Source organism: Rosa rugosa, chromosome 6 (assembly GCF_958449725.1).
Source record: "Rosa rugosa chromosome 6, drRosRugo1.1, whole genome shotgun sequence".
NCBI classification, from domain to species: Eukaryota; Viridiplantae; Streptophyta; class Magnoliopsida; order Rosales; family Rosaceae; genus Rosa; species Rosa rugosa.
Genome location: NC_084825.1, coordinates 8,231,194 through 8,243,777, shown reverse-complemented (window position 1 = coordinate 8,243,777; position 12,584 = coordinate 8,231,194). Strand labels below are relative to the sequence as shown.

Sequence of the window (12,584 nt, the reverse complement as noted above, 5' to 3'; positions counted from 1 at the left end):
AAAATGTAATAACTAAACTATGAATTATCCATTGAATATCTGCAAACGTATTGTTGTTCAAGTACTGTATGTTCTCGACCCAGTACAGCACGCTCATTGCAAATATTTTAGAGCCGTATAGTGGGGCTTTATGTCCTCGAATAATATTCAAGCTCACTCTGCATACAGTGAAATAAGCATCAGATTGTAGCAGGTGATTAAGTAGAGGCTAGGCAAAATTGAATATTACTAGACTATACTGGATAACATAGAAAAAAGAACAAATGATAATAGATGTAATCAGAGGAAAGAGTTGGTAACAATATGAACAACAATTAGCTGACTACAACATGAACATGGTTTCATATAGAAACCATTCTTTTTTCAAATATATGAACCTTTGATTCCAGAAGAGTAAAAAGTTAACAATTAATCAAGTGTCGTGTTCAAGCTTTAACTAAGCTATAACCCTACAACCTCCCCATCTTTATTCACTCTTTTTCTGGTTTGGTTGCAATAGCAAATTAAGTTCTTTATAAGCTTGTCAAAAACAAAGCCAAAAAAGAGTGAAGAGCAAAAAAAGAAATTCCAAGGTCATAATTATGTATACCAGAAATCCAAAAGCTTAAAGGATAGGAGACATTTTAAAAGGACACAGTTTATAGCAACAAAGAGCACACAATAACATTCTACTATATGATTACTTGATAAAATTCATCTGCATCATCGTACGTAGGGTACGACAGGAAGTGAAGAAACTTTAACCCTTTCAATATTAAAGGAGTACTTGTTAGAATTTGGTAATTGGGAGATCAAAAGGTATCTGGGTAAATCAATACAAATTGAACTACACTACTCAAAAACCTTCTATGGGACTACTATGTCGCAGAATATTGAATATTCAAACAAAGTAAACCAAAAAAAAAAAATCTCCGTTTAGCTGGTAATAACAAAACTGTTGTGAAATCAAGGTATGAAATAAAATTGAACCCAAATAATAATCAGACAATTTCAGAACAATAGGAATAGATAGAAGAATCCCAAAACGTTAAAAGACATAGTGGCATTGAAACCAGCTCCCACCAAGCATATAGATCATTACAATTCCTAGTTATATCCATGGGTAACTACACAACACAATGCCCAAGGACAGAAAATTGCCAAAAATTGAGAATTTAGTGACTTCAAATTGGCTCCTATTGCTGGAACCTCTAACACCCCATGTTCTTAAACTCTGCTCGCACACTTAGATAAAACTTAGATGTTGAAAACATGAAAAACCAAATATATAAATTTTTGGCAGCATACCTCTTCAAATATGAATGCAGCGGCTTCAAACTGTGTTTCTTGCATTGCAAAAACATTGAACTCAACTTGCACAGTTGACTCTATTCTATGGATTCAGAAAAATCCTCGACGTGCAGATTTAATGCATCAACGCTGAATACAAGTCAGGGCCGGCCCATGACCAAGGCAGACAAGGCAGTGGCCTTGGGCCTCAGTTTGGGGAAGGCCTCATCTCAAAATGCTCATTATATATATATAAATAAATAAATAAACCCAAAATAAATAAAACGCATAACTCATCTCAAAATGCTCATTATATATATATATATATATATATATATATATATATATATATATATATATATATATATAAGTTAAAAAAAAAAAAAACCCAAAATAAATAAAACGCAGAACGCAGTCTTCTACACTGAAAACGACGCGTGAGACCGATGAAGAAAGACCCGTGACTATATGAGGCCTCCAAATTTCCTCCTTTTCTTTTGTATTGGTAAGTGTTATTGGGTTAAAACACCCCAAAATTTCCTCTTTCTTCATCATTCTGGGATTAGAAAAGAAGTTAACCAAAAGCCTTGTTCTCAGTTTCACCAATTTGGGCAAAGATGGAACGTTGGCTGTTGATTCAAAAATTTCTGATTCCCCTCTGCTTCTTTCAAAGACAAACGGTAATATTTCTTCATTTTATGTCTATTTAAACCATTGACAAATCCTCATAGATGCACAGAAGTAATATTTCTCTTCCTCAATTTCTGAATTCCATTCTCTGTTCTAATTCTGTAATCAGAAAGGTGATACAATTGTAACAAGCTGTCGAGGCTTCAAGTCACAAAGTTTGTGGTTAATAAAACCAGGTTCTATTGTTCTTTATCTTTTTGGAAAGGTTGAATTGTTCTCTTTGTTTTTGGTTTGAATTTGCTTGTTTTTGGTTGGAATCTGAAATGCTTGTTCGTTTTGTTTTTTATTTGAAGCCTTGAATAGTTGAATAGTTGTTTGATTTGTTTAATTGTTTTAGTACTGAATATGTCTACTAGGAAGTTTGAATGTGGATTTGATAAACTTAAGAAAAAGAGAAGGATAGAAAAGCTAATTCAATTCCAAAAAGGAGCACTAGATAAGTATGTTACTGTCACAAAAAAAGCTATAGGATCAGTGGAAGAGACAGTAGTAAGTCCAGTAGAGAATTCAGTGCCAATTGTAGAAGAAGATGTAGTTGAAAATGTAAATGTAGCAGAGAGTGTTAATCCAAGTGTGGTAGAAAATTTAGCAGAGAGTGTTGAACCAAATGTAGTGGATAATCTAGCAGAGAGTGTTGAACCAAGTGTGGAAGAAAATCTGGCAGAGAGTGTTGAACCAAATCTAGTAGAAAGGGTGCCATAATTCAACAATGTTAACACAAATATTTTTGATCCCAGCCAATGGAAAAACATTGATGCAAACTTAAGAAATTTATTAGTAGAAAAAGGTCCTGTTAGGCACAAGGACTTAGATTTTCCCAAAGATGAAAAGTCTAGACATTTTGCTTCAAAACACTATACTTGCAGATCATCGAATGGTGAAATTCGTGAAAGAAAATGGCTAGTCTATTCAAAAGATCTAGATAGAGTATTCTGTTTTTGTTGCAAGTTATTTAATGCAAAGAATAGTAGAAGTCAATTAGCTAATGAAGGATTTAGAGATTGGCAAAATCTTAGTGACAGGCTTAAAAGGTCATGAAAGAAGTATTCAACATGTCACTAATATGTACAGTTGGTTTGAGTTAGAAGTATTCTACATGTTTTTGTTCCTAAAAATTATCACTTTGTTGTTGAATTTTGCCTCTTTTTTCAGGTATATGGATTAAAGGGTCCAAGAGCCTGGAAAGCAATAAGGAGATTGGGACATTTTGAAGTCCCTCAAGCTTGTTGAGTGTGTAAGTTTCTCTTTTCTTTTTTAGCTTATTTTATCAGTGCACCCTTTTGCATATATTTATGTTTAGTGTTGAAAGTAGTAAGTACTCTTTTTTTTGTAGATTAAGGGTCTGTCAAATGTGAAAGAGGAGGTTTATGGGGCCCTTGATTCTTTCATTGTTTGGGAATTGAAATTCTCTTTGAATTCCCTCCGAAAATTTGTTAATTCTAATCTCTCAGCTTTTTGATTTGGCGAAGTTTTTCAATTTGCATCTTCGATCTAAGTGAAGTTTACGGTTTTTCTGTCAACAGCTGTGTGCTTTGGTTTGATCAGCAGCTCTGATTGATAACTTGAGATATGCCAGAGCTTGCTGAGGTTGAAGTGGCTCGTCTTCATTTCTACAACAACCGCTATCAGGTTAAGCCCAGTGGCGACCTTCTTTGGCGGATGCAGGTACTTGATACAATGGGATGACCTTTCAACTACATGTCTTCTCCATGAAGAATCATTTGGTATCGGTTACTCTATGTAGAAATCTAGTAACTGAATTATTTACTAAAAGAACATTTTACGAAATGAGAACTAAATTTTCTTACCATATATTATTGATTATGTTCACTGTTGGAAACTGCAGTTCCTGAGAGAGAAAAAGTTCATTCAGACAATTCCTCCGGTAAAAGTTGAAGATGGCGAGGTTATAACCTATGAAAAAATCACAGATGCACTGAGAAGGTCTGTCCACTTCTTCTCAGCATTGCAGGCAAGCGATGGCCATTGGCCTGCAGAAAATGCTGGCCCTTTGTTTTTCCTTCCTCCTTTGGTAAGTTCTTTGATTCTCTGTAACTGTAAATTATAGTCATCAATACTATCGGTACCATGGTGAATATTGTGGATAGACAGAAACATATACGTGTGTATGTGCATACAACCCCATCCTCTCCACCTTGCAAATCCAAAACAAAGTGGCAAATGGCGATCCAAGATTTATGAAGATCACGAAAAACCAAAATTCAGATCAATACGTCCATGTTAAACAATCACGTACATCAGAAAAACATAAATGGATGAGAAACGATTTATATAATTATATAACTTACATTTATTAATAGATGTTTTGCTACTTTCCTTGTGTGTGTGTGTGTCTATGAAATGCTAAGCTTAATGTAATTATGTAAAGTACAATTTCATTTCTATTTTTTATTTTCTTTATTTTTAATACAATATTATAAGTTTATGACTGCTACCTGAAGTTTAGTTTCTATTCTAAACATTCAGGTCATATGTATGTATATTACGGGACATCTTAACAGTGTATTCCCCGAGGAGCATCGGAAAGAAATTCTGCGTTACCTATACTATCATCAGGTGCTGTTAGCCAAATAGCCACCCTCAAGTATAAGGGGTACAAGTAATAGTATAGGGATTTAAGAAAGGTTGTCGAACCCACGAGGATTGGATTCCTTTCACTAGCTAGGGTGTTAACCTAAGGAGAGCTAGAATATGCAAATGTACAATCACAAACCTAAATTAACAAGAAATCTAGGCTCATGGTGAGTATGTGCATTGTGGTGGTAGTGAGATTGTTTGTTGGATAGAGTGGTGAACCAAATTAAATTAAATGCTCAAATGTAAACTAAACTAGTAATATAATGGATGAAGTTAGGGGTTGAATTTGTTTGGCTCCAATTTTGCTGCAGCTGGTCAACAGTCTCTTTTCTGCGCGGGCGTGCCAGTACCGTTCGGGTGCGGTCGTCGGAGATGTCCCTTGACCTGACTTCTTTTCAAGCGATTGTAGACGAGCAGAGCACCAACCTCGTCGTGGGATTCTTTGTGCCTCGTGGTGAGGACTTTGCTGAAGTTTCTTCTTATTCACAAGTCGATACTCAATATTGCAGATTGAGCAGAGCGAAATCACCGGGAAGTATTGAGATCTTGCTAAAGCGTGACTTTAGCTTGGCTGGGTTGCTAGGGCGTTACCCTTGCTTGGCTGGTTCTGCAACCGTTGTGGTCGCGGCACTACCGTCGGCTCCCGAGGAGACTAGGACCGAAGCACGTTGACAAAGGGTTTGGTGGCACTGAAAGTCGGCTTCTGAGAAGACTAGGACTAGGAGTGTGATCACCGCTAAGAGAAAGAGAAAGAGAGGGAGAGGAGTTGCTCTTAGAGAGGTTTGCTCTAGAGAGAACTTAGATCATCTTAGAGATGTTGTTGTTGAATGTGAATGTGTGAATTGTGTTTCAATGTAACCTCTATTTATAGGCTACCATGCCAACTACTTTGGCATTAAACAAATGAAAGTGGAGCACTAATTGGAGATAAGGGAGGTGGAGGTGTAGATGGAGCACTAATAGGAATGATGAATTTGGGAGATAAGGGAGGTGGAGATGGAGGTGGAGCACTAATAGGAATGATGAATTTGGGAGATAAGGAAGCACTTTCGGCTCCTTTATTCCTTCATGTATATCTCCATCAGAAATTTAGATTCTGGCCATGATGTCTTCATAAAAAATGTTCCACTATGAATCTAGATCATGCTGACCAAATTTCAGAGCTTTCTTCCATGTGGTTGGGCCGAAAATGCTGCTGGACCTCTTACATGTCCAGTTTTCCAGTTTTGCTTCTGTAGAAAATTGGGCTGATTGTTTGAAGGCCTTTCACTCAAAAAAAGCTCTTGCACTCTTCATAAGAAATGATCCTTGGGCTGTCTAGAATGGATCTGGAAAGTTTCAGCACATTTCGATTTCATTTGGTTAGTCTGCCACCTCTCATTCCTTGTCTAGCTCGGTTTTTCCTAGCCGAAGTAGGAAAATATGCTAAAGTTGACTTGTCATACTTCCATAGTAGGCTTTATTTAGCCTCTAAATATATATTTCGAGCTTGTCGACAATATATAGCTTGAGCCACTGATATTGGCTCAATTTCTCCAAGACGTGCCTTGTCAGGCCAAAATGTTCATTTTGGGTCCAAACATTGCCCCCCAGACCTCGAAGTCAAAGGTCCTCGTCTTGACTAAAGAGGTCTTGAATCAACACTACTCTTATAATGTCGTTGCTTCAAAGTCGTTGTTCCAAAGCCACTTGTATTGGCTTGACTGTTTCCATATAGGCCTCTAAATAGGCCATAAAGCTTGAATGCCACTACTGAATTGCCTTTGGCATGAACTGACGCTTCCTTTGCCAACTTTATTGCCCCCCATGGATCTAGCGAAACTTGGGCAGGTTGTAGGCAATCAAAACTTTAGCGTGCCCCCCATGCGAAGGAGACTGCTTTTGATCGCGAATGAGGATCCTTCTCTTCCTTGGTGGTAGCTTCGCCATGTGTATAGCAACAAGTATCTACCTTGTTTGCTGGCTCTCTGTTGATTTTTTCAAATGTAGGTGTTGGAGCCGCTTTCCTGGCTAGATCAAGGCCTATAGTACTTGGCGAAATAAGATGCAAAATAGCAAACTGTTTGCTTTCATTTAATCCTTCGCGAGTCTTATGCCAAAGAGGATGATTGGATCATGGCTATCGTCATCATGACGTGTGACCAATTGAAACCACCATATTTTGCTGCAATTTTAGCATCTAAAACCGCATCGGTTTTAATCATGTTTTAAAAAACATCAGGCCACTATGCTGGCCCTGCAGTGGTAGGAAAAGGTGGAATATCTTCACTGTCGCCTTAGATGCGATTCTCAAGATGGAATAATGACTCATTAATTATCAACTAGGGCCACTCACTGGCCCAGCTAATAAATTAATCTCCAAACATATTTGAGCTATAAATCAAAGCGTATTGGAGAAGTATCTTCACTGTCGCCTTAGATGCGATTCTCAAGATGGAATAATGAGTCATTAATTATCAACTAGGGCCACTCACTGGCCCAGCTAATAAATTAATCTCCAAACATATTTGAGCTATAAATCTAAGCGTATTGGAGAAGTATTCCTTGCGACCTAGAAATGGCATCCAAGAAACCATTCGTTATCGATCAGGCAGATGAAATCACTGAGAAAGCCGCATTCGCCTGGCGAACTAACATGAGTGTTCGATGTAGAAGTCAGAACGGAGAGGAGAGAAGTCGACTGATGGGCTTTGGTGGCGGTGATAGTCAAGCGAGTCTGGGTCCCACACCTCGCGATCGTTTGCCAGATGATGCTATGGCCTATTATGGGCTTCCCATCCGCCGTCCCATAGCGGCTCTTCGGCAGGTGCCTGGTGATTTTAGCAGTTGGGGACCAAGGAGGAAAGTGGGCTACTGGCCTACCGTCGCTCCCGAGGAAAATATTTGGTATCAGGAGGTCCGAGCAAGAGATTTGGCCCGTGAGAGGGGTATTCTTGCCCCCCAAGTATCTTTGTTGGTTGACGAGACATGATCTCCAATTGTAATTTGGAAGATGACGGTGTCCCAAGATCGGCTTTGTCGCCAACTGTCGCCAACTTCTCTTGATCAAAGGGATGATCATGGGTCATATCTTGCCCCCCATGCATCTGATCAGTAGCCACATATTTGGCTTGATCAGTGGAGACATCAGATATTTGTTCAGAGACAATTTTCTTGTCTGAAGAACAATCTTGTTGATGACGTTCTCCATAAGTAGCCTCTATGTAAGGCTGTGATTCACCAGTGAGGCCATTAGGTTGATTGCCACCTATAGGCAAATCAGCCTCATAAATGACCTCTTCTCGAGCGTTCTGCTCAATTTCTAGGTCCCAATCGCGAAACCTCTGCTTTGTTTTTTCAATCAAAATGGCCATGTCCCTGGCTTGCTTTTCTTTATTCCTCTCGATGTTGGCCATGATGATCGCGAGCTGTTCATCAATGCTTGCCCCCTCTGGGATGGGAATAGGCATAAACTCATCATTAATGGCGGTATCGCCAATGGTGGCAACATTGTCCATCAATTCACTTTAGGAATTTCTTTTGGTAAAGATTTTCCCCTGGCATCTCAATGATGACGAAAAAAAAAAATTCTAACCTTGTCCCACTGGGCGTGCCAAAATGTTTGGCTCCAATTTTGCTGCAGCTGGTCAACAGTCTCTTTTCTGCGCGGGCGTGCCAGTACCGTTCGGGTGCGGTCGTCGGGGATGTCCCTTGACCTGACTTCTTTTCAAGCGATTGTAGACGAGCAGAGCACCAACCTCGTCGTGGGATTCTTTGTGCCTCGTGGTGAGGACTTTGCTGAAGTTTCTTCTTGTTCACAAGTCGATACTCAATATTGCAGATTGAGCAGAGCGAAATCACCGGGAAGTATTGAGATCTTGCTAAAGCGTGACTTTAGCTTGGCTGGGTTGCTAGGGCGTTACCCTTGCTTGGCTGGTTCTGCAACCGTTGTGGTCGCGGCACTACCGTCGGCTCCCGAGGAGACTAGGACCGAAGCACGTTGACAAAGGGTTTGGTGGCACTGAAAGTCGGCTTCTGAGAAGACTAGGACTAGGAGTGTGATCACCGCTAAGAGAAAGAGAAAGAGAGGGAGAGGAGTTGCTCTTAGAGAGGTTTGCTCTAGAGAGAACTTAGATCATCTTAGAGATGTTGTTGTTGAATGTGAATGTGTGAATTGTGTTTCAATGTAACCTCTATTTATAGGCTACCATGCCAACTACTTTGGCATTAAACAAATGAAAGTGGAGCACTAATTGGAGATAAGGGAGGTGGAGGTGTAGATGGAGCACTAATAGGAATGATGAATTTGGGAGATAAGGGAGGTGGAGATGGAGGTGGAGCACTAATAGGAATGATGAATTTGGGAGATAAGGAAGCACTTTCGGCTCCTTTATTCCTTCATGTATATCTCCATCAGAAATTTAGATTCTGGCCATGATGTCTTCATAAAAAATGTTCCACTATGAATCTAGATCATGCTGACCAAATTTCAGAGCTTTCTTCCATGTGGTTGGGCCGAAAATGCTGCTGGACCTCTTACATGTCCAGTTTTCCAGTTTTGCTTCTGTAGAAAATTGGGCTGATTGTTTGAAGGCCTTTCACTCAAAAAAAGCTCTTGCACTCTTCATAAGAAATGATCCTTGGGCTGTCTAGAATGGATCTGGAAAGTTTCAGCACATTTCGATTTCATTTGGTTAGTCTGCCACCTCTCATTCCTTGTCTAGCTCGGTTTTTCCTAGCCGAAGTAGGAAAATATGCTAAAGTTGACTTGTCATACTTCCATAGTAGGCTTTATTTAGCCTCTAAATATATATTTCGAGCTTGTCGACAATATATAGCTTGAGCCACTGATATTGGCTCAATTTCTCCAAGACGTGCCTTGTCAGGCCAAAATGTTCATTTTGGGTCCAAACAGAATTGTCTACCACTAACCTCCCTTGCAAGCATTGAAGTTCAAATACAAGTGATGCTATTCTAATTTCCCAATTACCCTCTTTGCATCCGGATAAGACTACAAAGGCTTAAACTCCTTTAATGGTATCAATTCCAACCGGATAAGTCTAGAATTAACTACCTAAGAACAAATCCTATTACCGGTTAAGTCTCAATTCCTTGTTCCTAGATGCATAAAGTTTTGAGTTTAGATAATCATGCAAGCAAACCAATCCTAGATCTAGGTGATTTTAACTCACAACCTTCACATGCACATAGAGGATGCTATCATGCTATTAATGTTCAAGGTTAACTACTCCCTAAACATTTTTTCATGAGATGACAAACACAACACATTCAAAATAGTTAAGTTTGAATGAATGCATTCACTTCTTGAATTAGCATATGAAGATGAAAATCATAAATAACATCAAATGTCAATTAAAACATCAATTCATACAAGATTGGCTAGGGCTTTCAACCCTAGCCCCAACAAAGTACTACTCACTCATAATTACATATACTAACTTCATAATCAAATTAAACACCAAAATATAATCTAGAGTAAAAGGGATAGAGTTGGCTTAGTGGTGTGTCGGATGGTCCCCAAGCTCACGTCTTGGTGGTGATGGTGGTGGTGGTGATTCCCTCTCCTTCTTGCTCTTGAAGATTTGATGATAAAAGATAGTGAAGCTTGTATTATGTATTGTGTGAATAGGTGGACTAGATGGAGAAAATGATGATAGAAATGAGAGTGGAGAAATGATGTAGTAGTGATGGTGTTAATGGAGGTAGAGGATAAGAAATGGTGGTGGTGATGGAGGAGATAGAGTAGTATGGATAGTATGAGTTTGGATTTTGGGAGGTGGAGATGGAGGTTTTGTGAAGGAGATGAAGAGAGAAAGAAGATGTAATGGATGAAGGAATTGGTCCTTTTCTTCTTTGTTGTAGCCTCTATTTATAGGCTACCAAGCAAAACTATTTGGCTTTAAACAAATGATGATGGGTTAGGTTTGAGCATTTAAACATTGATGGAATTTGTTAGGTTTGAATATTTAAACACTAATGGAATTTGTTAGGTTTGAGTCACTTTCTACTCATTTTTCCTTCAATTAATTCTCCACCAAGACTTCAGATTTTGTCCGTGACTTCTTCATATGAAATGATCCACCATGAGTGTAGATCATTGTGTCAAATTTTCAGAATTTATTTCCATACCATTGGGCCGAAATCGCTGCTGGACTCCTTACAGGTCCAGTTTTCCAGTTTTGCTTCTGCATAAAATTGGGCTGACTGTTTGAAGGCCTTCCACTTCTATTTGGCTCTTGCACTCTTCATAAGAAATGTTTCTTAGGATGTCTAGAATGGATCTGGAAGGTTTCAGCTCATTTGAAGTTCATTTGGTCAGGTGGTCGCTCCTTCTTCCTTGCTTGGCTTGGTTTCTCTTAGCCGGAGTAGGAAAATGTGTAAAGTTGACATTTTTAGTGCATTTCCATTTTTCTCTATCATTTTCTAGCATGATAAGGAAAACATAATAAATATATATAAATAAACACAAAAGTTAAGCAAAAGTATAAGATTAGGGAAATAATGAAATTGGATTAGTCAATATTAAATTTGGACTTTAGAGCAAGTAATTTCCATGTTTTAGGGGACAAATATGTATATGAATTATGATCCAACAGGTGCATATAGTTTTTAACATTTATTAGCACAATTATGACCAAAATCTTTCCATTTATATCTGCAACTGTATAAAGATTAAAGAATCTAATCTTTAGTGTATATTTCGGGTACTTCAGAATGACGATGGTGGCTGGGGACTACACATCGAAGGTCACAGCACCATGTTCAGCACAGCTCTTAGCTATATTTGTATGCGTATTCTCGAAGAAGGACCTGATGATGGGGGCCAAGACAATGCTTGTCCAAGAGCTAAAAAGTGGATTCTTGATCATGATGGTGTCACACACATGCCCTCTTGGGGAAAGACTTGGCTTTCGGTAAGGATACCAGTAATGCCAGGGCACCCAAATCTTTTAATTTGTTCACCAAATGACGTTGATCAGTACCTTATTTCAAATAAATTATGCTAATTTAGACAAAATTGGACTATTTGGTGACTGCCAGTATTCATTACACATATAAGTTATATTTTTGTCCCGAGGAGGAGACTAGTTGCAATATCCTTAAAGACTCAAATGCTGTGCTTATAATTGTACGAAAATAATTTCTTGTAGATACTTGGTTTGTTTGATTGGTCTGGAAGCAACCCTATGCCCCCAGAGTTTTGGATTCTTCCTTCATTTCTTCCTATGCATCCAGGTAATTAATTCCCTCTGAAAGTAGTAAGTACTCTTTTTGTAAGTACGGTTTTTCTGTTTGCCTTTGAAGTTTACGGTTTTTCTGTCAAGACCAGCAGCTTTGGTTTGACCAGCAGCTTTGGTTTGACCAGCAGCTCTGATTGATAACTTGATAAATTGGAGGTGTTTTTGTAATTGGAAGATTGTATTTTTAGTGATATACAGTGATTGATTTTTGTTATGTTTGTTTTGTCATGAATTGATTATTGATCATTGATTTTTGAATTTTGCAGTTGTGTAGATACTTTTCACGAACAGAAAAGCAAACGTGAAAGAAGAAAAGAAAACAAAGCTTTGACTATGGAATTGTTGGCTGTGGCATATTCGTCCCTTGTAGCCAAAATGGAGGAGATTATATATAGGTTGGTCATGCTGGAATTTTCAGCCACACAGAAGTATTCTCTTGCATCTAATTAACTTACAATGTGGAAGAGGCTGGTGATCTGTAAGGCAGAAATGAAGGAATGTATAGATTTGATAATGGAAGAATTAGAGAGTTTGTAAGAGTTAGTGAAAAAGTTTGTGAACCAGCTTTTATGATATGTAAAACGATAGCATATTCGGCAAACATTATAAGATTGTGATTACTACTCTTATCGCCTAAACCCGCAGCATCGCACGTACGTACTTTCTTGTATGATGTCTAGATATAAAGTTGAAATCAGTTTTAACTATAAAAACTGATGTCTAGTAATACAGATACATAAGTTCCAAAATGAAAATCGATGTTACTGAAATATACAGACATCGATT

General features: G+C 38.4%; 2 protein-coding genes across 4 annotated transcripts; both read left to right on the top strand.

The window, feature by feature from the left end:
• Positions 1-3,158: 3,158 nt before the first annotated feature.
• Positions 3,159-4,082, top strand: LOC133718878 (beta-amyrin synthase-like). The gene is made up of 2 exons (XM_062145759.1): positions 3,159-3,624; positions 3,806-4,082. Exons 1-2 carry the CDS (start codon positions 3,529-3,531, stop codon positions 4,025-4,027), a joined length of 318 nt encoding a protein of 105 aa, XP_062001743.1. The 5' UTR covers positions 3,159-3,528; the 3' UTR covers positions 4,028-4,082.
• A 340-nt stretch (positions 4,083-4,422) lies between these two features.
• On the top strand, positions 4,423-12,584 carry LOC133718876 (beta-amyrin synthase-like). 3 transcript variants are annotated; one of them, XM_062145757.1, is made up of 4 exons: positions 4,423-4,536; positions 11,305-11,471; positions 11,709-11,793; positions 12,065-12,584. In XM_062145757.1, exons 2-4 carry the CDS (start codon positions 11,316-11,318, stop codon positions 12,070-12,072), a joined length of 249 nt encoding a protein of 82 aa, XP_062001741.1. In that variant the 5' UTR covers positions 4,423-4,536; positions 11,305-11,315; the 3' UTR covers positions 12,073-12,584. The 3 variants fall into 3 exon arrangements, with proteins under 3 accessions (XP_062001741.1, XP_062001742.1, XP_062001740.1); XM_062145758.1 differs by having other exon boundaries at positions 11,154-11,471; XM_062145756.1 differs by having other exon boundaries at positions 4,429-4,536; positions 11,250-11,471.

What these genes read in the sequence shown, in the direction of transcription:
- LOC133718878 (XM_062145759.1), top strand. Translation starts at nt 3,529, where the DNA reads ATGCCAGAGCTTGCTGAGGTTGAAGTGGCTCGTCTTCATTTCTACAAC. An exon ending in ACCTTCTTTGGCGGATGCAG is followed by an intron (nt 3,625 to 3,805) that starts GTACTTGATACA and finishes TGGAAACTGCAG; the next exon opens with TTCCTGAGAGAGAAAAAGTT.
- LOC133718876 (XM_062145756.1), top strand. Translation starts at nt 4,456, where the DNA reads ATGTATATTACGGGACATCTTAACAGTGTATTCCCCGAGGAGCATCGG. An exon ending in GTTACCTATACTATCATCAG is followed by an intron (nt 4,537 to 11,249) that starts GTGCTGTTAGCC and finishes TCTAATCTTTAG; the next exon opens with TGTATATTTCGGGTACTTCA. An exon ending in GGGGAAAGACTTGGCTTTCG is followed by an intron (nt 11,472 to 11,708) that starts GTAAGGATACCA and finishes AATTTCTTGTAG; the next exon opens with ATACTTGGTTTGTTTGATTG.